A 23752-nucleotide genomic window follows, 5' to 3' on the forward strand; every position below is an offset into this window, starting at 1 on the left:
CATTTATGAAAAAGAGATAAGGGACAAGATATTTGAAATAACATTTTTGAAATAATTACACCAAGGATGGCATTCATCTAAGTCCTTGTTACTGATGTTATTTCACATATGTGCATTCTAGCACAGCCTTATACTTCCCCCTGTGTCATTTAATTATCAGATCCAACTAGCAATGACCCTATGGGAGAATCAGTTTCAACAACTGCACAGATCTATGAGACACTGAAAGACAGAAAGAAATGAAAGTCTACCACCATAGCTAGTGTGCAGCTGTAAAGCTGTTCACATCTGATGGTGGTAAGGCAAGGAGATCTGAGATCTGACAAGTACTTCTGGCTGAGTTAGAGGCACCTTTAGCTACCACGGCAGCCTCTGGCCCAAAGATTGCTGACTTTCCTACAGGAAAGTTCAAAATATGGACTACAGTTCCAAAAATAGACTAAAGCTGGGTCCTCATACTATCTGGCCAGTTTTTATCTCAACTTTCCTCCAAGAAGCTGAGATGGCATACTTGATTCCAATATCTTCACAGCAGTCCTGTAAGGAAGGTTAAGCTAAAATAAATGGACTGGTCTTTTTTGGCAGAATATAGATCTGAACCCAGCTCTCCCTGGTCTTAGTTCAACATTTGAACCACTACGTCATGCTGGAATCTGAGACAATTGCTCTAGTAAGTGCCATTAAGTTGAAGACTGGCACTCACCTTCACAAAATGATAAAATATATTAATATAATTATTCTGAAAAATTGTAACTTCATAAGATTCTTTTAGCCTTTTGTTACTGTCCATGGGGGTTTCTTGGCAAAGATACCGGAGTGGGTTGCCATTTCCTTCTCCAGTGGATCGCATTTTGTCTGAGCCTCATCGAACCACGCAAGCCCCCTCACTGCATCAAGGCAGCGATTCATGAGGGAGATGCTTTTGAATTATAGTGCTGGAGAAGACTCTTGAGAGTCCCTTGGACTGCAAGGAGACTGCAAGGAAATCAACCCTGACTGTTCCCTGGAGGGCCAGATACTGAAGCTGAAGCTCAAATACTTTGGCCACCAAATGAGAAGGGAGCACTCACTGGAGAAGACCTTGATGCTGGGAAAGATTGAAGGTCAAAGAAGAAGGGGACGGCAAAGGATGAGATGGTTAGACAGAGTTATCGAGGCAATGAACATGAAGCTAAGCAAACTCCGGAGCACGACAGAAGACAGGAGGGCCTGGCATGATGTGGACCATAGGGTTGTGAAGAGTCGGACTCAACTGTGCGACGAAACAATAAAGATTCTTTAAAATTTAGGTCAGTATTATGGCCTTTTGGTGTCCCAGACAGAAATGGCCTTTAATACTAGCTCATGTACAATACAGTACATTGTTTTTACATTTATCTGATGGTCTTTGTAAGTACTGAGCAATAACTTTCTGCAATAAGTTAATTATAAGCAATTGAGTTGCACTGTAAGGCAACAAAATACACCTACATGCCATAAAATCCAGTTAAATATTTTCCAAAGTTATACTAATGTGAATATTAGAAGTAAATGTTTTATATATGCCATGTAGCATAGATGAGAGATCACTGGATATCTAGAGTTAAATGAAGGCTTAAGAACATTTATACTTGGATGTGACATTTTTGCATACTCTTCATTCGACTTCCTGAATTGCTGCAGCAGCTCTTGACAGAGACAAGATCTCTACAGGAGCATTTTCAATGATCAAAGTCAGCAACTTTTGGGCCCTGTTGTGTTTCAGTCTGGCAGTGTTTTGTCCTTCTAAAGAAGAAGATTTTCAATCTGGTGACAGCTCTTTGGTTTCCTCAAAGGAGCCGTGTGGCTTCACGAACCAATCCAAGGACAGCAGTGATGAATGTAAGTAGCCACCACTACACTTAAGTGCGTTTTCTTTACAGTGGTTATGTCACTACTATGTACACCTATGTTTCTCAAATGTGATTCTAGAACCTAAAATTAACCAATACTGTCCCAGATCAGTTTTTTAAAAAACTATTATTGTACAACATTGTGTATATGCAGGAAAGGATAAGTTTAGAAAAGGGATTCAGATAGTGGTAATAAGGAAATCACTACTTTTCCATTTATTTCTTTAAAGGCCCAGCTAAAAATGTGGCAGGACCATCTAGTGATGAGGGATAGTTGTGCTGAGTTCACCACAAATTTGAAATCTCAGCTGTAGCAGAGACTATAATTTAAAGGTTGGGCTGGGCTGTTATGTCTTGGAAGGCATGTCTTTAAACATATGAAACTCCATCTCAAAAATAGTTGTTTAATTCACAACATAATGTAAAAGGAACATAACAGGAAGTACTTCCTTATATTACAGAACAACGACATGTGTATATTCAGATGCTTGTGATTCAGGTTTTGGTAGAAGGAATCAGGTGCTACATTTCTGTTAGTTCCTTGAAATCATTTTCATATCTTTTTTTAAAAATAATTTTATTGATTTTATATACTACTTAATTACAAGGAGTGGGGAATCACTATAACTAAAAAAACGAAGCTACGAAGTTAAGGCAAGAATCATAATACAAGAGAAACATTCTTGAATGTCATTCTTACATTAAAGCAGTATTAAAATATAAGTACAATACTGTATATCTTATTTTCTTAACAAAATTAGCTTGAGCCGTTACAGCTAATATTTAGGTATTTTCTAGTCCTTACTAGTTTTATAAACTTCCATACTTATTTCTCACGTTTATTTTTCTTGTATTCAGGGGTCTTGTTGTAGAAAAAGAGCTGGCGGAGCTCATTAGCATAACTCATTAGCATAACTTATTTGCATATGCCACGCCCCCTGACATCACCGGAAGTGACAGAAGGCCACACCCCCTGACATCACCGGAAGTGTGTCAGAAGGCCCGGCTACTTACCCTCCTGCTTCATCCTCATTCCCAAACGGAATGAGGATCGAAGCAGAGGGCGGGGTAAAGAAGGGGGCGGGGCTTCACCATGTGACCGCCCCGCCCCCTAGAGGTTCTCTTCCGGAGCTCCGTACCTGAGAGCTCCCCCCCGACTAGAGCCCTGCTTGTATTTCAGTTTAACTTGAAGTACTCTGGGAGCAGCTACTACATTTTCTGAATCGGAACCCTCAGAGGTGCTACCAGAGCTACTTGAACTGTCCTCTGATTCGAGATCACTTTTAGTTTCTTCTTGAGTGTTGTCGTCTTTCTTTCCTTTGTCTTTCGTTGGGCTTTGTTTTTGTTCCAAAAAAGCTTTAGCTTTCTGTGCAGAGTCAATCTTCATCTTCTTATCATTGTGATTGAATACCAGTCCTTCTGGAAATATCTATCTGAAAGGAATGGATTTGTTATGTAGAAAGGAAGTTAATTCTTTATATTGATTCCTTCATTTCCGTATCTCAAATACAATGTCCTTTAAGCTTCTCGCTTCTTCGTCTTCAACCTTCAGAATTTTCCTAGATGTCGCTTTCAGAACTGCATCTCTGGTCGATCTTTTGGAGAATTTGACAAATATTTCACCAGGTAGATAATTTTTCTTTATAAAATCTGGATAAGTTTGATAAGCCAAGTCCTTATCATTTTGTAATAAATCCTGTTTAAGCTCTGTCACTGGTGCTAATGCTTCACTTAATAATTTTAAAAAGTTTTCTCCTTTCTGTTCTGGGATACCCTGGAAGCATAGGACATACATTCATCTTTCCATTTGAAGCTATAACAATTGCTCTTTGTCAGAAATTCATTCTTTTCCCACTGCCTCCAGCTTTTGTTTAATATCAACTGGTTTTGCATCAACTTTCTGAATAGCCTTGTCAGTATCATCTGCTCTTTTGTCAATTCCCATCAATTGCTTTTGGAAACCATCAAGTTTATTGTTGATTTTAGACATCTGATCCAGCAGAGGGTGCAACGCTGCTGCCAACATACTAGGGAGATCAGTGGCTGCTTCCGACATATGAATACGAGTTGCTGACTGGATAGTTCCTGCCGAGGGTTTCTTCTCCAGCACCATTTTTCTCCCTCTACCCGACTGTTTACACAAGATAACATTTGTTTAAGTCAGAGTGAAAGTTCTTCAATTTGAATGTCCTTTGGACTATTTTGTACCTTTTGATCTTACTTAAAGTCTTTCACAGTCAGTATCGTTTTTACCTTCAGGTTATCGCTTAAGAACCGCCGAGTTTCGTGGGGGGGGGGATCCCCAACTCCTCCCCACCCACTATTCTGTCCCATAGGTTAATTCTGTTCTCTTTGATGGCTCAGCAGCTTAAAGGGGATTCACTTAAGTTACAGTTTGTGGCATTTAAAATGTAGCAAGAACATGTTTACGCTGGATCGCTTGCCCACTTCATCTGGCAGTCATCTCTAATCGCCATGATGGCTTCGCGGCAGCAGGACCTTTCGGGGTAAAGGGAGCCTCAATTCCCTGGCTGTCACCTTGCAAGAGGCACCCCTTGGCACCCCAGGCAGAGAGCTCCCTACAAGGGCTCCAGGGGGGCTCGGAATCCTCCGAGACCCCATCTGTCCACTGTGACTTGGGGCGCCCACATCGGAACTCGATGGGACATGTCCAATCCATGAGTTGCCAAAACCGAAAGTCTCATTTTCATATCTTAGCTGTTTCCACTTTGGTATAACACTAGAGGATGAAGACAAATGAGAAAGAGTGCAATGTTATGAAATAATGAAAAGATTGGCATGCCACAAACAATGATGGGGGGAAGGTGTGCTTAAGAACACCCTTTGGGCTCTATTTTACATTGGTGGTGGAGACCTGGACTAGCCCAATCTTGTCAGCTCTTAGAAGCTAAGTGGGATCAGTCCTGGTTAGCACTTAGGTAGGAGACCGTAAAGGAAGTCTAGGGTTGCTATGCAGATGCAGGCTGGAAACCACCTCTGTTTCTCTGTTTTTCTCTTACCTTGAAAACCATACAGAGTTGCCATAAGTCATCTGTGACTTGATGGCTATTTTCATAAACACCACCTTGTGAAAATGTATACTTTAAACATATGATTGCTGGTGAATCAGCATTTCAGCTTCAAAAAGGCCAGCCTGTGTTGATATCATTCAAAAACTGGGAACTCTAGAGGCTGTCTTCAGTGTGTTAAATATGAGGCATTTTTGCTTCTGTCTTAAAATAAACTGAGGTTGCAAACAGGAAGCAAAAAGAGTGGATTCCTCAGCTTAGTGGATATTGCTTGACTATTCATCCATATAGTCAGGCTTGTACCATTTTGTCCGACATCTCCTTTGCTCAGTGTTATTTCATCACTCTTCTGAGTAAATCTCATTTACAGAATTTTGATAGAGGAGGATTTTAAGGGTTGCTGGCTTTGGTTCCGTCCCCCCACCCCATTTTCTATGCATTAGTAGGTTGAGTTTATGCTCCTGAAGCTCAAAGGATCAGGTCCAAGAGATATTTCTGGATTGTGATGTTTCTAAAACCTTAAAAACGTATAGTTGAATGTGCAATATAGCAATGCAAGACAGCATTGAAGGTGCAAATGTCTGGATCCAATCTTTATTTTCTGTGATTAGTCTTCATTACTGCACAAGAGTAAACAGTCTTGCTGACCCGTACAATATTGCATATTGAAGCATTAGTGCTAAATGATGTCAGCAGTATTTCTAAGAAACATTTTTATGAATATTTATTTTTTGCTAGCCTCTATAATTTTTATGCACTTATGAAAATAAATGAAAAGACATAAGAATTACTTAGATTTTGGGAGAAATGCACTGTAGCCGCCTCTTCCTTCTGTTTCTAGTTATGTTGCTTTTCCTCATATAGTCTTATTCAAACATAATGGAGTGGCAGGAAATAGACTCTTTTCTGGGACTGTAACAGCTTGAACTGTCGAATGCTAGTGTTCCATGTATAGTGAACTGTTTATTTTGCCTGTTCATAATGCTTATGACTACACAGCCCAAACTTCTCACAATGTGGTTCAAAATGGGGCTGAATTATCCTGTGTCATATGTTTCCAGGCAAAATTATTCTGATATGGCAGCAGATGGATGACTGCTCACTGCAGATTTCTTTTTCATGAACCAGTTTTTTGGGGGGTACATATACCTCTCCAAATACACAGATTTTCTCATGGATCAATCACATCAGTCTTCCAAATGGGGCCTGGAGTTCTTCCAGACCGATGACAGATCTCCAGACTACAGAGAGTCTGGAGAAAATGGCAGCTTTGGAGGGTGAACTCTATGGTATCACATCTCTGCTGAGATTCCTCCTTTCCTCAGACTCCACCCTCCTCAGGCTCTGCTCACAAATATTCAGGAATTTTCCAAGCCTGAGATGGCCACGTAGTACTGCAACATTGAAGTACAGAATTAAAATACTGTATACCTAGGGTTCCCAAATCCCCCCGGGGGGCGGATTTCCCCCCGCTTTTGAGGCCCGATTTCCACCTCCGCGGAATCGGGCCCGGGGAAACCCCTCCCCTCCCCACGCGCGCCGCCCGGATGTGATGTACAGACGCCGGGCATGCTGGGGGTGGGGCCACAGCCATTTGAGGGGGAAACTCTATGTTTCCCCCCCAAATGGCTGTGACCCCGCCCCCAGCATGCCCGGTGTCTGTATGTCACATCCTGGAAGTGTGCGCGCGCTTTGCGCGCGCGCGCACCGTCCAGACGCTGGGCAGGACCCCCCTGCCGCCAGGTAAGATTCATTTGGCAAGCCTATGTATACCTGTGACCTTTTGTTTAGGTTGAATATATTAAAAGACTGAACAATTAGACAAATAATCTACTAAAATCAATGTGTCAAAATGTATGTTTGTGCAATTCATTTAAGGAGCGACTTCATTAACAGTTGCAAATTATGAAACTTGCCTTTTAAAATTAGATTCCTATTATGAAATATGTGATTTTGAGAATGATTGCTGCTCTATATTGGAAAATGGAAGATTACCTTCTGGGTGGATAAGGAGAAATGGGGTGAGCATCAAAGGACCTCCTCTCTTTGACCACAATAGAAACAGCTCAGGTAAGAACAAATGATTTCCTTACAAGGAATAAACCTACCTTCACAAACTTCCTAGCTACTGGGAAATTCAGAGAACATCCATCTTCCCAGATGTTCTTGTTATGCAGGCTTAATAATTGGGTGAAGTGTTAAGAGGCACTTTAATTAAATGTGAGAGATTCCTGTAGGAGGGTGGTTCTTATAATTTAGAAAGACAAACAACTAAAACAACTGTAGGATTAGTCATACAAATATAAAACATTTCTTCCATCCAAATCCCAGCAAAGAAAAAAATTATCATAATGACATCAGGAAAAATAAGTTTCCATGTATAGAAGTGAGGTTTTGTTCCTCTCCAAGGACCTCTTCTCATAAGCTTTTCATAGATACATACAAAATACAAGTCTATAATAAAATCTTAGCCTTTATCTCTCAGTGGCACAATACGATGACTTTCATTCCAAAAGGTAGACAATAAAATGTATTTCAAAGCTTATATAGTTAATAGAATTGGCATGGAGGCCAAGCTTGCATTCTCATTTTCTGAGAGTTCTAGCTTCTTAGAGAAAACTTAAGTGTTTTCTTCATTAATTGATAGATCTTTAGCCTGTGGCCCTTTCTTGCCCTCCATTAATGACATACTCTTCAATCTTGTACTATGTGCACCCTGAAGAAAAAGGGAGTCTAATAATGCAGAGGGAAGGACTCCAATTTTTTTCTTATAATTAACTTATTCAAATAGGGCTGGATTTAGAGTAGAGTGGCTGCCTATGAGAATATGGGCTTGGGAAGGAGTTTAGCATCAATACTGGGTAAGGATAGACTGCTTGTAGGCTCAGATATCCATTATTCCAGCAAGGAGTGGGTAAACATCCTCTAGATTTATGTCAGAGCAGACCTTCAGTCAGACAGGAAATCAGATGAGAAAGGAGTGACTCACCCAATCAAGTAAATATATTCCTGGGCTTCAAAGTTCAAGGTATGAAGCCACAAAATGCACTGCCTTTGTAGCATAAAAAAAGATGAGTCTGGAAATGGTTTTACCAATAAACCGGACATACACCAGAGCTGGGTTGGTTCCAGATTTTGGGGGATCTGGGCAGAGAGTTCCCAGGGGCACCCTTTCCACCCACTCACTCGTGTGTCTCACTACCTACCTGTGCATCCTTCCCTGCCCTGCTCACAAGCCCTCCCACTGCCTCTGCTCTCAGCCATCCATACTGTCCAAAGCTCTTTCCCTGATGGCACATGGACACATGGGAGCAGGCAGAGAATGGCATGGTGGGTGTGGGTCGGCAACAGTGGGCCTTGCCAGAAGCCTGGGCCCTGGCAGCTGCACCACCCGAGGGTATGCTGATACCAGTCCTGCACAGAGGCCACAGAAGAAGAGCAATCTGAGGGGCCAGCATGCAAGTGTGGCTTGTTATATAAATGAAAACTAAAAGGTGGAACAAGGCAGATGTTATTGGACTCACCAGTTTTCTTGCCACTGCACTACCTTCATGAAGAAAGGGGGGAAATAAGGAGCTTTAACGATTCAGTTTACTGATATAGTCAAAGACCAGCACAAGTCAGGTAAAACTAGTTCAGATGGATTACAGATGAATTACAGGGAATTAGTCCAATATTAAATGTATATAAGATGTATAAAATATATAAATATACAATATGACAGGTAAAAGATAATTAGTGATTATTGTTAAAATCCTGTTACAGTACATAAACTTTCCTGGCGGATTTTGCAGGCAACTGTGAACCTCACACTGGGAGCTGTAATTTGTGGGTTGGCACCTATAGGAAGCATCCTAGGAAACTCCGGGTCGGAACGGCCCGAATACCTTCTGAGCAAAGAAAAAATAATCTTTATGAGAATTTCCTGATAGAACCGGCAGTGAAGCAAAACATGTTCAGACCTTTAATAGTGAAGACCAGGTTTTAATGCCACCCTCTACTAGGTGACATGAGGAAACAACCTTTCCTCCTGTTGTCAGTGATTATATTATTATTAGAAGTTTGGGTGTTGAGGCTAGGCCCTCTGTGGATTAAGACATGCTAAGGCCCTACAGTATGTCAAATTTAATAGGCCTTGTAACATTACAAAAAAAGTAATGCAATTTAATGATTTTAGTGCTTTTTTGTATTCAACAGCCTCTTGTAATCTGAAGCCCTAACTGTAACTTGTACATAAACCCAGTTTTGACTGCATAAACAAGCCCCTCTCCTAAGACCTGGCAGCCTTGTCTCTGTATCACTGCTGGAGTTATGAATACACCTTTTCCTCCTGCAGTCCAGAAAACAAAGGAGTATTTTGGGGTCTGTTTGTTCACAAATAAAATTCATTGCAGCTCATGCCACAGAGCAATTACTTTCTTAAACTTCAAAGGTGTGCTAGATATTGTAGAGGCTGGCCTGGGCCCAGTGTAGGTTAAACAAACAAGATAAAGGTGGTAGGGGCAAAGGGAAAAGAAGACACTAGAGTGTATCAAAGAGCTGTAAGGATTTGGGTTGGAGGAAACACAGTAGAGAAACTCATACAAAAACTGATGAGATGGTGCTTCAGATAAGACTTTGCTGCATTTTGAGTGATTTGAAAGAGTACAAAACAAGCAGAGTGGAAGACAAGAGCAGATCTGTCCTGTCTAAGGGCTGATCCAAGCTTTTCCATCCCAGAGTTTGTAGACAGGGTCTGATAGTCTACACTCTCCACCTGGATTCACTATAATGGATATTATAAGTGTTTATTTATAGTCTGTAAACAGCAGCAGCAGCAGCAATGACAGAGAAAAATCTATGAACAGATCGTAGGCTGTTTCCACACATTGTTGGATATTGCACAATCGTTGCAGCTGTTCTTAATGAGTTGTCTTGCCCACACCAATAAAATGCAGTTGCAAGGGATTGTTGTAGTGCAATAATAGCACAATATCCAATGACATCTGGGATGCAGTCTTTTTAAAATTAATGTTTTAAATATATGAGCACCGCAACCCTAGAGTTGGATTTGGCCGGCTTTCGAGCAAGGGAACCTTTACCTTTACTTACAACAAAAGGAACCTTGTATCTGAACATGGGATGCAGTCTTATGGTAATAGTGCAGTCCTATACTGAGTTATTCAATCTAAATCCATTGACTTCAGTGGGATTAGAGGGACATAAATCTGCAAACTATTAGGGATGTGCACTTGAAAAGAAACCATTTTTAAAATTTGGATTACAGGAAGGGTTTACATACTGATATTCTGTATTATTCAGGTCCCCAATACCACTTGAAATACTATTTTTTCCAGAATTCTAAAAATGTTCAGATCCATTATTCCTTATGGTGGTGGTGGGTCTCTTCCCAGGGGAATATATTGGATTTCCCCCCAAGGAAATTACATCATAAGTGCAGAGAATCTAGTCCTGTCTGTCCACTAGAGACCCCAAGGTTCAAATGAATTGGATTAAGGGGTCTCATTCTACAGGCCCCTGAACAAGGCATCCTAGTACTTGTCGCCATTGTTTCTTATGGGGAAAAAATTACATGCTTTCTCCAGGGCGAAGAAGCCAATAGCCAAACAAGCAGAGGTCATTTCGGGGGGGGGGGGAACGCGGGGGAACGCAGTCCCCCCGGATGAGGTGCAGGGGGGCGGGGCACATGATGAAGCCCCGCCCCTGCTTCCGGCCACCCCGCTTCCAGCCCTCATTCAGCCAGGAGGAGGCAGAAGAAGAGGGAGGGTAAGTTGCTTCCTCCCCGCCTCTCCCCACCCCTGTCTGCCTGGGGCCAGGGAGGGCCTTGGCGGGGCTTCCTCGCACTCCCGCTGGCCTTGCAGGTCCACCGCCGGGCCCCTGATGTCGGGGTGTGTGCCATTTGCTAATGAGTTATGCTAATGAGTTCCCCTAGCTCTTTTTCTACGAAATGACCCCTGCAAACAAGCAAGCAACTACTGGCCTTAAGGAGGCCATAGTTGTACTGTTCTTGAAAAAAAACATAATTGGATCCTTTAGATCCAGGCAATTACCATCCAGTTTCAAACTTATCATTTCTGGGTAAGGTGATTGAGAAAGCAGTAGCTGAGCAGCGCCAGGGTTTCCTGGATGATGCATTGGCATTAGATCCATTCCAGTCTGACTTCCATCCCAGCTATGGAATGGAGACTGTGCTGGTCACCCTGACTGATGATCTCCATAGACAGCTGGATCAAGGCAGGTCAGAACTGCTGTTGTTGCTTGACCTTCTGACTCACCGCCTCACTGATGTAGGAGTCAGTGGGGTGGCCTCCAGAGCAGACTACTGTAACTCACTCTACACTTGCCTACCCTTGACACTGACCTGGAAACTCCAGCTGATCTAGAATGCAGTGGCACAAGTCCTGACAGAAACATCACAGATGGCACATATTCAACCAGTGCTGTGCCAGCTACACTGGTTTCCAGTGGAGTACTGACTCAGGTTCTAGGTCTTGAGTGGTCTGGGACCAATGTATCTGTGGGACCAACTCCTCCGTTATGTCCATGGGAAAGCGCTGCGCTCTTCTGATACCAACTTGCTGGTGATCACTGGCCCTAGGAATGTCCAGCTGTTCTCAACCAGGGCCAGGGCCTTTTCAGTCCTGACCCCAATCTGGTGAAACTCTCTGCCAAATAACACTAGGGCCCTGTGGGACCTAGTGTAATTTTGTAGGGCCTGTAAGGCAGAGATGTTCCGCAAGGTTTTTGGTTGAGGACAGGAATGGTTGGTTGTATTGGCTGGCACCCTTCCCCTTTCCTCCCCCTATATATTTTGTTTTAAGTTCCCCCTCCCCCCTTCCCAATAAATGGCCAGTCAGTTCAGAATTGGATAGCAATCTGCAAGTCCCTGTAAAGGTGTAAGCTGGGATAGGGTGATTAACAAATCAAATAAATAAAAATAAAAAAGACTCCAAATATGAACAGAATCATGTGATGGATGGTTTCAAGTTCTGCCCTCCAGGAGCCTCAGCTAATCACTTTCAACCTTGGATTGGAATGTTAAAAAGAAAAGAAAAGAAAAAGTGGTTTGGAAGTTTAACTGATGGCTGACTGACAAAGTTGAGGGTAGTTGGATGTTGGTGGGAGAAGGATTAAGAAGTCAGCTGATCAGGCAGGGAGTCTACTAGGGACTTCAGGTATTCTGAAGATAGGTAGGGTTTGGGTGTTGTTCCTGTCAAAAACAATTAAATGTTAAAAGCATTTCTGTTCCATGTTACAAGTCTGAGTAAGTCAAACAAAAAAGCCCCTGCTTTGTAACTGTTACACTTTCTCAGGCTCCAGCTCTCTAGTGTAGTGTAGTGGTTAAGTGCGCGGACTCTAATCTGGGAGAACCGGGTTTGATTCCCCACTCCTCCACTTGCACCTGCTGATTTGACCTTGGGTCAGTCACAAGCTCTGGCACAGCTGTCCTTGAAAAAGACCAGTTTGTGTCAGAGTTCTCTCAGCCCCACCCACCTCACAGGGTGTCTGTTGTGGGGAGGGGAAGGGAGAGGAGTTTGTAGGCCACTCTGAGACTCCCTTGGGTAGTGAAGGGTGGGGTACAAATCCAATTTCTTCTTCTTCTTCTTCTTCTTCCTCTTCCTCTTCTTCCTCTTCTTCCTAGAAGGATAGAGGAAAGGAAAACAAAGAAACAACCAAGTTGTGTATACTGTGAGCGGGGGGCCCTGTTCCTTAGTTGTTTTCATCAACCCCATGGTGCGGTTCCTTCAAACCCATAATCCCCTCATAATATGCCAAGTGAATGCTGGGTGGCATGCTGAATCCAAGCATTTTTCTCGTTGAGGACTAGAAGACTAAGCAGTCCCCAAAGCCTTGGTTATAAAGATAAAGCTATTAAAAAGAACAAAAACAAAATAAGTTTGTAGGGTATGAAATCTAAGTCCCTCATTTTTAGGTTGGGAGAAGGGGTGTCATCACAAACCAACAACCTCCAACATAATCAAGAGCAAATCAGAGAATCCAAGCCAAAACAACCAATGTCAAACCAGAGAATCCAAACGAACAAAATTAAACAAGGGACGCTATTACAACCCCAATTAAACCTGTAAAACTGAAGGAAGAACAAGCCTGGAAGACATAAAATGCTGGCCCCAAATATTCCAGAATATTTCTGCAATTTGGGGTGATCCAACTGTCTGCATTCCGAAACTCTAGATATCACTCCAGATACCCAATAAAGTATTTTTCTGTTATAGATTCAGACCAGAAGTATCCAAATGGATATCCCTATATAGGATTGCACTGTTAATTGCTCAGCTTCTTCAAAGACCTCTAAGTTTGTAACAATTGTTTCAATCAAGATCTCTCTGTTTAAAAAATGTGACGCAAGCTGTGCTGTCGATTCTGGGACTCCCAGTTGCCATGATGTCATAGGGTTCAGGAGTAGGTCTGTTTAATTTGGGCTAGTTGCCTCACCCATCATTTCTTTCATTGATTGGTTTCTTTTGGCTTTTCTAGAACATGAATTCTATTATTAATTTTTGTGTGTGGAAATAATCTATCTTCTTCTTATACATAGCCTTTTTCCTGACATTGCCCTCTGAACGGGTCCCATACCCTTCAGTTTTGAGAAGCAGAGTGTTCTCTGTGTCGAGTAACCAACTCACTTGCCAGGTATTTGGATTAATCTTTTTCTCATGTAATTTGTTGCCACCGCAATTTGCCAGTTGTCTTAGACCATTTCTCATTTTTAGATTTTGTTTTACTATTGGATTGGTCAAATAAATGGGACCCTTACAGTAGGACTCCAGACTCTTCCTGATGAGCCTTTAAAGACCATATGGCAGGAGACAGAAGGAATAAAAAACCAATGGCAAAAGGCTGTGATTACATTCAACAGTACTCAGGACCCTGAGGTATGCTGGCTGTTCTGGTGCACTTGATATGAGATAACTGGAATGTCAATTTCTGCTAGAACTTGAACTAGAAGTTAATTTGAGTGAATGAGATGTGGATTTTAATGATAAATTTGTGGCAAGTATTATCTTATTACTTGACCTTATCTCATGAGTTAATTGAATAATTAATTTAGCAATTATGCATGAAAATCAAATTGAAATGAGTTCAATTGTCACATGCTAGTACACATGGTGAGAGGATATATTAATGATCCCCTCTTGCAGTAACCAAGTGTCCAACCATATTTGCTCATCAGCATTTTGTGTGCTGCAGTTATGCTAACCAGTTGTTCTTGTGACTTGCTAAGCCAAATATTAATCAGCTGTGCTCCATATATGCAGTGCTCCAAAATCCCTGGAGGAAGGGCAAAATAGAAAATGAGAATAATAGTATGTCACACTCTACGACATCCCAGGTTGGCGTGTGCAGTGAGAGAACCCAGGGACAGCCCCCAGAGGGAGAACTTTAGTTACCAGGAGGTACCTAAAGGGCAGGCAGGACCAAAGACTGCCATTAGTAGCTTCTTGGGGTTAAAGGCCACCTTAGAAGTAGACATCCCCTTGGGAGTAAAGGCCAAGTCAGCCAGGTAGAGTGTGTGGCAGAAGGAAATGGAATCAAAGGCTAGAGTAGGAGTCAGAGAGAGAGAAACAGCTGGCCAGGCCTGGGTCCATGAATGATATCCTTTCATGGGACATATATCTCTGTGCCTAACCCTATGGCTGGAGACAGCAAGGACTGAATCCTGGGAACAGGTACAAAACTTTGACAGACAGTAGAGGCAGTAAAGGATAGGTGGACCTCCAGGCTGTAATGAGACAGGTGAACATAGGCCTTAGGTATTTCAGGCAAACTGTAATAAACCACAGCTTTACTAGTTCCCCAGGTGTCTGCCAGGAACTGTTATTGGTCTCCTCTCTGGTTTTCAGTGTTAGGTATGTTTGTACATTTTTATTGAATATATATATCTTATTCAAAAGTTGTTAACAATGAAATGTTTTAATGTTTGATGTTTACCAACTTGGGGACCCTGTTTGGGTGGAAAGGTGGCATGGAAATATTTTTAAATACATTTAAAAAAATTAAGTAATGAGGAAATGCCTAGGTGGAGTAGAAGCCCAGGGAGCTTCACGTAGCACTAAATAATAATAATGGCAGGCCACCAGGAGTCTCATAAATATCCTATTTCTGTGGCCTTTGTTATGCCAACTTCTCCAGGAAATTCCTGGAGACCCAATCCAAGTTATCTACCAAGGAAGTTTGGGTGTTTGTGGCTGTGCGTAAGTTCTATACCAGTCTATACAGAGGTCAGATGGCCAATGAGACGCTCGGCTATATCCCAGGAAGTGAGACAACACGCTAGGATTAAGAATAAATGTTGTCTTTACTAAAGGTTTTTCATCAGGCATACAAAATCGGAATCACACAAATTCATACAAGCTCCTTAGTTACAATAGTACATCAGAACAATTACAGCATAGAAAATAACAAAAGCATCAAAATGGGGAAGACACAATGGGGCACGGCTATACTCATCTGAGGTCCAGCTGAGGAAGAACTCCCCTCCTTGGAACGCTGGGCAGCCGAAAGCAGCAGCTTGTGAACTCCAAGGCACACAGGTAGGACCAGCCAAACCACGTGTGAGCTCTCTGGGTCGCGACTCCCGGAGAACTTAAGTAGTAGAGTCACTTGTAGCACCTTAGTGCACTGCTATGGGGAAGGTGGGTTAACCAGAGAGACAAAGGAGAGTTTCTCCTTAAATAAACTCTTTTTGGGGCATGTGCTATCCAGCCATAAACTATCAAACCCGTCCTCTAAACTATCACTACTGGATGAAGAGGGGGTGACGAGGGGATGACGAAGGGGATGACGCTCTCCTAAGGGGTGGTGGCAATATGCAGATCCTACTCCTACATCAAAGGTGCCTTTTGGCAAGGTGTGAATCTTCCGTTCCCATGGACACCTCTTGATTTGCAGATCTGGTTCCTGCTCCAAAGCCATAAACGCTATTGTCTTTAGATCTCCAAACCAGATTAAGGGAGTAGGGTCACTTGCTCTTTCCATTCCAAGAATGCCGGGGTTCGCTGGGGATTTTCCATAGCTCTCCAAGTGGGTGCAATGGCGCGGTGTCTTCTCCATCCCAAAGAGTCATGGGATACATTCCAGGGACGCACATGGTCCGTATGTGCAACGGCAGGCCCAGGCCAGCCTATTTCTAGGCAAGCATGAGATGCAGAACAAAGCAACACACAACATACAGCAATCCCTGAATACATATTGCATAGGTATTCATGCTAGAGACACACATAAGCAGCATCACCACTATACAGAAATACAAACATAAGTTCATATAGTTACACCTTTCAGGGACTGAAGAAATAGGAAGGTGTTGTGCACCTGCTCAGCTTCAGTGCATAGCTGGTGGGCTGGCCATCAGTTTGCATGGGTATATGGAGTCTAAGGAGATTCACCCAGCAATATTCCTATTAATGTATAAAAATGTATAAATAAATAGTTTTCATTATAATACATGAATACATGTATTCAGCACAACAGCCAAAGGAAAGAATACACGTATTCAGACAAACCAAATTTGTCTCCACCTTTTTGAGTGTTCCCTGGTTAGTTCCAACTTTTGTTCCTTCTACTTCATACTTTTAATGGGAGTTGCCAGGGACTGAACCTGGGACCTCCTGTGTACAAAGCACGGCCCCTGCTCTGCTACCACTGTGTACAGCAGAGTATTGGCAGGCTTATGAAAGCTATTCAGCTTCTTTTCGTGTATGATTTATCTATATGTGCTTTTAGAAAGAATGGATCTATGTGGCATCAGTTGCTATACTGGAATGAGCCTGTGCTTTATTATTATTATTATTATTATCATCATCATCATCATCTCCCCCCCCCCAAAGCAGGCTCAGGATGGCTTACAGAAGGATAAAACATAAGTAAACAATTATAACATAGATAAAACCATCCAAAAACAATCCAATGTCATAAAGTGCTAGCTAGATGTAAAAACAAGATATTAAAAAGCCCAAAGCAACCAAAGTAAATGCAAGATAAATAGTGCGCTGTGTGCAAGGATATTACTATCAATCTTTTAAAAAAGTTATTATTGTACTGTGTGCAAGAATATTATTACCAATGTTTATTTAGTTATTGTTACTATTATTATTGAAATGTCATTTAGCATTATGTACAATAATTAGTCTTAACTTTGTTTCTGCATATCACGTATATTATGTATTTTTGGAAGAGCATATGAAAGCCACGTTCTTGGCATCAGAATGTTATTAAGGGAAATCTGTGCTCATATTTTCCCTCTCTAATTCTGTGTGTCCAAACAAACCACATTAAATGAAAAATGCAAAGAGAGAAGAGAGTATATATCTTACTCCAAAATTACAATGCTTATTTAATCAGAGTGTATGTTGAGGCATCAGAAAGGAAAGAGATATTAGTTTCCTTCTCAGATTATAAAAGGGCATAGCAAAGGGGTTAGTGAAATTTTATTTCAGGCTTCACTGGTATTTGGTAATCAGTCACTGCCCAAAGCTTCTTTAAGGTAGATTTTTCAGAAATTGTGGAAACTTAAAAGTGATTACTTTCCTTGTTTTGAGGCGGGGTTTCTTTAAAAAGCAGCTCTTTCTGGTTAGTCATATAGATAGGTTTTTGGGCAACTGTGTCCCTTCAGGTTAATGCTTTTGATGGTGGTAATAAAAGGATACAGGATTCATCTGGCATTGGTTGGAAGGTAAAGCAGAGCAGAGAGGAAGCTAGAGCTTCCACAAACCCCTATGATGAAATTCCTCAAAGTTAAATTTATAATAGTAGATAGAAGTCCAACATTGCAACAACTAGGAACAGTAATATCTTCAAAACATTCTGCTGAATATTCTACAGGTTATCATTCAAGGACAAATATTTGAACCTTGGACTCCAGGTGAAACCATCGCTATTGATGATCTATCAGTCACTGGAGAGTGTTTTCTAACAAAAGGTAAGAATTAATTGTTTTAGCAATGCTGAATTATTCTTTCACAGTTAATTAGAAATGGGAAAAAACAATGGAGGTATGGCTTGGAGACATTCTAGGGACACAAACAAATTACAGGGGTCTTAGTACCTCTTTTAAATGTACTTGTAGTTTGTATCAAGCTATTTGGGTGCAACAGATGCTACTTGGAGAGGGAATGGTTGAATAGTGGGAGTGTCATTCAAATATGGTGTATACAACTTGAATGACTGAACAGGACTCAAGTTTTGAGGTTAACAAAGGACAGCACAAGTTACAGGGTCTGAATATCTCTTAGTTCACATGTGTGCATACAGCCAAGCCACAGCTTACTGTTTCTGCTCAGAATACCATGTGTCCTGCTTTTCCTGGAATGGATTAGCCTGCAGCTACTCAGGATTTCCTGGAATCCTCTTTACAGTCCACTAAACTACAACAATGAGCTTGGACATCCTATCCTACAAGAAAACCTTTTGTTGCATGCTTTTTCAGCACTAGGACATGCCCAGTCTATCTTTCAGTCATCTGGACTTATTGGCAACTACTTGAGTGGCCAGATAGGAAGTAAAATCCACAAAATTACTGTACGTTCAAGGCCTAGGAGTCACAGAATTCAAAGCTGTCCTAAAACTGTCTCATGAATTAAGTCCTTCGGTTTATTTTACGGTGTGATTTGTGTTATATTCTGGAATGCAGTAAATTTAGCTTCTGCAAACAATTGTGGGCCCATAGGACTCCAAAAGAAGACTGCCTCCTGAGATGGAAACAAAAATAACCTCTGCAGTACATTATGCAGTTTCTTCAATATTTTAGGAGGCTAAGCAATGTGGTTGCATCATAGAGCCAACATTCAAATCTTTAATACCCTAGGAATTTAGCAGTAGGATGATGTTTGTTTCACATGGCAGCTTTACAGAAAGAAAGGAGCTATACCTATGAAGCATGTAAGCAGCTCTTTATTTGTGCTGTGGTGTTTTGGGGATTTGTAGAATCGACAGCAACATCCAGTGGTCACTCAGAAGCCTTGCTGGGCAAAAGCCACATCTGGCCCCACCCACTTTCTAAAAACCCTTGGTGGGCACCAGAAAAGGTGTCAATGGGCTTCATGGCACCCACGAGTACCATGTTGGGGACCCCTGCTCTAGGCTCAGAGCATGTCCATCAATCCAAGCAGCCCATCTCTGTGGTGAGGACATTACCTACCTCAGTCTTTGCTTGTAATCTGAACTCTTCCTCTGGACTCTGCTTGGTATCTGGAGCTGACAGTTGCCTGTATTCATTTTGCCTCCGGCCCTGACCCTGGTTGTCAGAGAATTTTCTGCACCACAGTTTGAGTGAATGCTACTGGCTTCTTCTTCTTCTTTGGTGATGAATGGCTATTCTTTTTTTCATTTTATGTACAAATTCATTAGTAGCTTTATAATTTGCTACTGGCTTCTAATCAATGCCCTAGTGCAGTTGCTGCATAGTAATTCTAATTTCCTGCCCTTCCTTGCAAATTTGCATGGTTTTCTCTTTGTGATTCTCTAATTTGCTCCTGCACGCTGGTCGTGATTTTAGCAGTTTTTTAAAAGCCTGTCCTATGTGGATTGCAGTCTTCCTCCAAATGGATCAATCCTGAGCGATTCTGAGGTTTGGCAGTTCAGAGAAGGTCCATGTGGCTCAGCTGCCATTTTAATGTTAGGCTTTCAGAGACTGCCAAAATGGTCCCCCCCCAAAAAAAAAACCTTTGTTCACTAAAGCATTAAAGGAAAAATGTTTTCAAAGCTTTAAGCTTCCCATCCCAGTATCTCTCTCTCTTTACATCTCATGTCAATTTTATTCCGCGCTGATGATCCACCTTTATTTTGCTTGCATGTGGCACTGAAATCCTTTTTTTTTTTTTGCACTGTGGACACTGCTGTTTGCCTCCTCTCCAACCCCCCTTTCAAGTCACTACCAGCAGGGAACTAAAACTCACACAGCTCCTTTAACCCCCCCCCATTTTTAATTTTGTTAAATTCAGACATTTGAGACTAGTGATAGTCTCATTTTGCTAGACTCATGCTGCTTGTAAAAAAATTTTTTTTAAATTAAATGAAGGGGAAATGGAGTTTGTACTCCGATGAAGGGGGGAGGATGGCAGAAGGCGCAGAGTGGGTGGAACAGTCTCAATGAGGGAAGGAGTGACCTTTGGATGACAAAAGGGCTGAGGGGAAATCTGAGAGAATCTGTATGCTTTTGAATACCTTCAGCTTGGAAGCGAACCAAGGGGAAAATTGGCACAAAAGCACTCTCAGAAAACCCGGGGAAACAGCAACCAGAAAGCAAACTGAGTGCTGAATGGAGGAAAATCAATGCAGAATGACAAAGAAAACCCAATGGACATGTGCAGGGAAAGTGAGGGGAAACACCCATGCATAATAGACTTTTCTCTGATCTCAGCAGTCTAGCACTATATTTTTGGAAAGGGGAATCCAAATTTTCCAGCTTTTCTCAGTTCCCCACTTATAAGAGTATCCCAAAGGATTCACACAAACTGTTCAGTTGTCCTGTTTCTCCAGCTATATCACTGTAAGTGACTGGATCCATGCTCCTCAAGAACAGGGCTTCTTTGGGTTTTGCTCTGACAACTGCAGTTTCTGAAACACACTTGACATTGGCAGCTTAATACAGGTGCTTTGGCACACAGTGTATTGCACCTGTTCTGAAAGACACATTTGGATGTTATGAGGTTACATCTCTTTAAAATGTTGGTGAAGCAGTCTGATTTTTGTCTCTCTAAAAATTCATGGTTCTGCTACTGATACAGCACTAATATATTTTGTACTTGGGTATCTCTGAGTACAAAATGTCAAGTGTGAAACAGCTCTTGACAACTGAGCTTCAGACTGTTAGCTGCTGGGATGAATAGCTGCAATTGCTAGGGTGAGTGGATGTATCAGAGGGCAAGAACCCTGGATCTTTAATGGATGTTCAGAAGAAGGCCCTTGGGCAGTGTGCAGGTATGTAATTTCATCGCATTGCTGGGGTGAGCTGCATCTATAGTCACCCATCCTATTAATAATACTCTTTTTGGGAAAGATATTGGCTTATATCCAGCTGAATGTTTTCATGATTTCCACTTGTGGAGTGCAACTTTCTCACTTCACATTTTGGTAAGCAATGGGGGTGTGCGTGACAAATATTTGGCTCAATCCAAGCCATTATCTTGTTGCAAACTCAAGGTTTTTGCAGGAGAAGAGATTGATTATAGAAAGAAAGTGAATGGAAAGTAAGGAAGTGCTGATACAGATATTTTAAATTCCCATAGAATGAAACATAATTTGAGTTTTACAGAAAAGCTCTGTTTTGAAACAGATCAATAATCTCCCCTTCCTTTCTTGCTGCTCCAGGCTATCTTGAAAATTTAACCATCTGGTTCCTGATATTTTTTTAAAAGGCTGTATCTGAATGAATCCCATCACAATCCATTTTATTAACCTTGGATAAAACTGAATGAATTTTGCTATACAATTCTCCTAAAAATTCTCCTTTTAGAATTTTGATATGAAACATTATCTTACCATTGGGAGGTATTTAATGTTGTTCATTTTATCTGGCATTATTTGATAGATAACTTGCAGTGGTATGTAGTAGGATTTAGTTGCAGATGTGTTTCACAATCAATATATCAAATGTATTTAATATTTTACAATCAGTATGTCTAATTCTGAACTTGACCCCATCTGTGAATATTTACATCTGGAGATTAGGCCCATATAGAGACAAGACAGATCTTTCTACAAACGGGGGGGGGGTGGGGTGGGGTGGTAATTTGCAGAAAAATCTGAAATAAAAAAAAAACCCTACATGGGGGTTTTTAAGTTCATCAAACCTGCATTGGGCAGGGGGTTGGACTAGATGGTCCATATGCCCCCTTCCAACTCTATGATTCTATGAGAAACAAATGCCTTCTGTGACTGTTGCTAGTCAACCACAACAGTATTGCCAGCATTCAAGCCTTGGTTTCAGTCAATGAAAGGCAGGAGAGGAAACAGGGCCAATTCCAGGGATTTTTTGGTCTTAGATTCATTGGATCCATGTTCATCAGCAACCCCCAGGTGACTTACTACTACTGGACTTGCAATATTCGCAGGTCCAGGTGCTTGCTACTGTTCAACAACAGCCACCCAATGAAAACCAGTGTAGTATAGCTGTTAGAGTTTCAGTCTAGGATCTGAAATGCCCATGTTTCAATCCTCAATGCCACAGAAGCTCACTGGGTGACCTTGAGCCAATCACACTTTTTCAGCCTAACCTCGCTCACAGGGTTGTTATGAGAATAAAATGGAGGAGAGGAAAGTGATGTAATGTACTTTGGGTCCCTATTGTGAAGAAAGGTAGGGGATACAAAAAGTAAATAAATGTAGTTGAAGGAGGTGGGTAAAATGTCGGTTGATGGCTAGGAAGGTGAAAAGGGAAAAGAGAAAGTTAAGGACATTGGGCTACCAGGAGGAGGGAAAGAGGAAATAATGTGGGGAGGGGGATACAGGAGAAAATGAGGTCCCCCACAAGTTATTACTGGTTCCCCATGGTGCAACTGCTTCCAGCCTAGCAGCCAGAACTGTTCAGAGTTTTCACTGGGAGAGGCTACCAGGGGAAGGAAGGAAAGCTAAAAACATGGTGATAGATAAAGGTAGGTTGGCTGGTAGATGGAAAGAAGAGAAAAGGAAGCAAGAAAAGTGGGGAGGTTATTGAGGATTTCAAGGTAATGAGCATGGGGGAAGAGAAAATATGATACCCCCTGCACATCCTTGAGGTCTCCTGCTTGTATTTTATAATTGACCTACAATAATATCTAGAATTTCATGCAAGTGTAAGCATTTGACCATGTGTGTCATATTTTACACTTGAAGACTTGAAAACATTGGACACATAGCCCACAAGCCTAAACAGATGGTTTTCTAGGTAAAATTTCAAATTATCAGTGAGGATTTGAACTGGAAATTTCATATTTAAAACTTCAATGGTTGTTGTACAATATGTCAGATTTTGAATATATTATATTTGAGTACATCAGTTTAATCTAGCACTATAATCAGTAAAATAACTCAAAGCAGATTTCCTCCCTTTCTGCTTTGAAGCATGTTGAGCCTCATCTTTTAGTTTCATTTTTCTTCATTCTCTCGGTAAGAACTGACCATTTTCTTCCTTATCAATCAGAGACAGGAGGCATAGGATCGATCAGCACTAATTTGTGCAGCATTTTAATGGTTTAATACTTTATTACACTTAGCCAAATGTATGGATTGTTAACACTGAAAAGCACGGTATGTGGATTGACACTGAATGATCTGAAAGACCTATTTGTGCACAACAGATGATAGACATTTGTGTGAACTGGCTTCAAATAGCAGATCTATGGAAGTATTATAGAGTATCCTAGCCAGAAGACATGACTTGTGTTGATGCTGGACTCCTCTTAAATAAATCCATTTCCCACTCCAGCTGCTATTCTTTGTCAGGGGTCCTTAATATTCTCTTCTGGGCCTGCTCAGCTTAATTAGCTTCTCTACAGATAATTGATCTAGCTCTTTCCTATCTTGATACTTTGGCATGGCAATTTTCTATACCCTAGCTTCATGCCACTCTAGTGGACCCCATTCTTTCCCAGTCTTCTACATACAACTTTCTTATTTGTGCTTTTATGTTTTCTTCTTCCATCTTCTCTGCTTTATCCTTATCTCCATGATAAACTTAAACCTAAAGCCAATAATTTCTTCTTTACCACCAATCCATTCACCTGCAATTTCTGGCTGCCTTACTAATTCAGAGGCCTCAATGATGACCTCCCTCTTCCTAATGGCAGAGTACTTTGAGGAGGCAGTAGAATGCAGCCTTGTCATGCTCCCTTAACCCCCATCAGTACAGACAGGGCT

At 41.5% G+C, this 23752-nt stretch overlaps 1 protein-coding gene across 1 annotated transcript in view; it reads left to right on the forward strand.

The window, feature by feature from the left end:
- Window positions 1-23752, forward strand: part of MALRD1 (MAM and LDL receptor class A domain containing 1) — a gene marked incomplete at its 3' end in the record, with an annotated part of 156338 nt that overhangs the window by 8887 nt on the left and 123699 nt on the right. Inside the window, exons 2-6 of the mRNA XM_015414606.1 lie at window positions 6830-6970; window positions 10937-11088; window positions 13633-13794; window positions 17532-17591; window positions 17741-17837. Of these exons, the coding sequence (XP_015270092.1) occupies window positions 6830-6970; window positions 10937-11088; window positions 13633-13794; window positions 17532-17591; window positions 17741-17837 (612 nt within the window). The remainder of the gene's footprint in view (window positions 1-6829; window positions 6971-10936; window positions 11089-13632; window positions 13795-17531; window positions 17592-17740; window positions 17838-23752) is intronic.

Source organism: Gekko japonicus, unplaced genomic scaffold (genome assembly GCF_001447785.1).
Source record: "Gekko japonicus isolate JY-2015 unplaced genomic scaffold, Gekko_japonicus_V1.1 scaffold780, whole genome shotgun sequence".
Lineage (NCBI taxonomy): Eukaryota > Metazoa > Chordata > Lepidosauria > Squamata > Gekkonidae > Gekko > Gekko japonicus.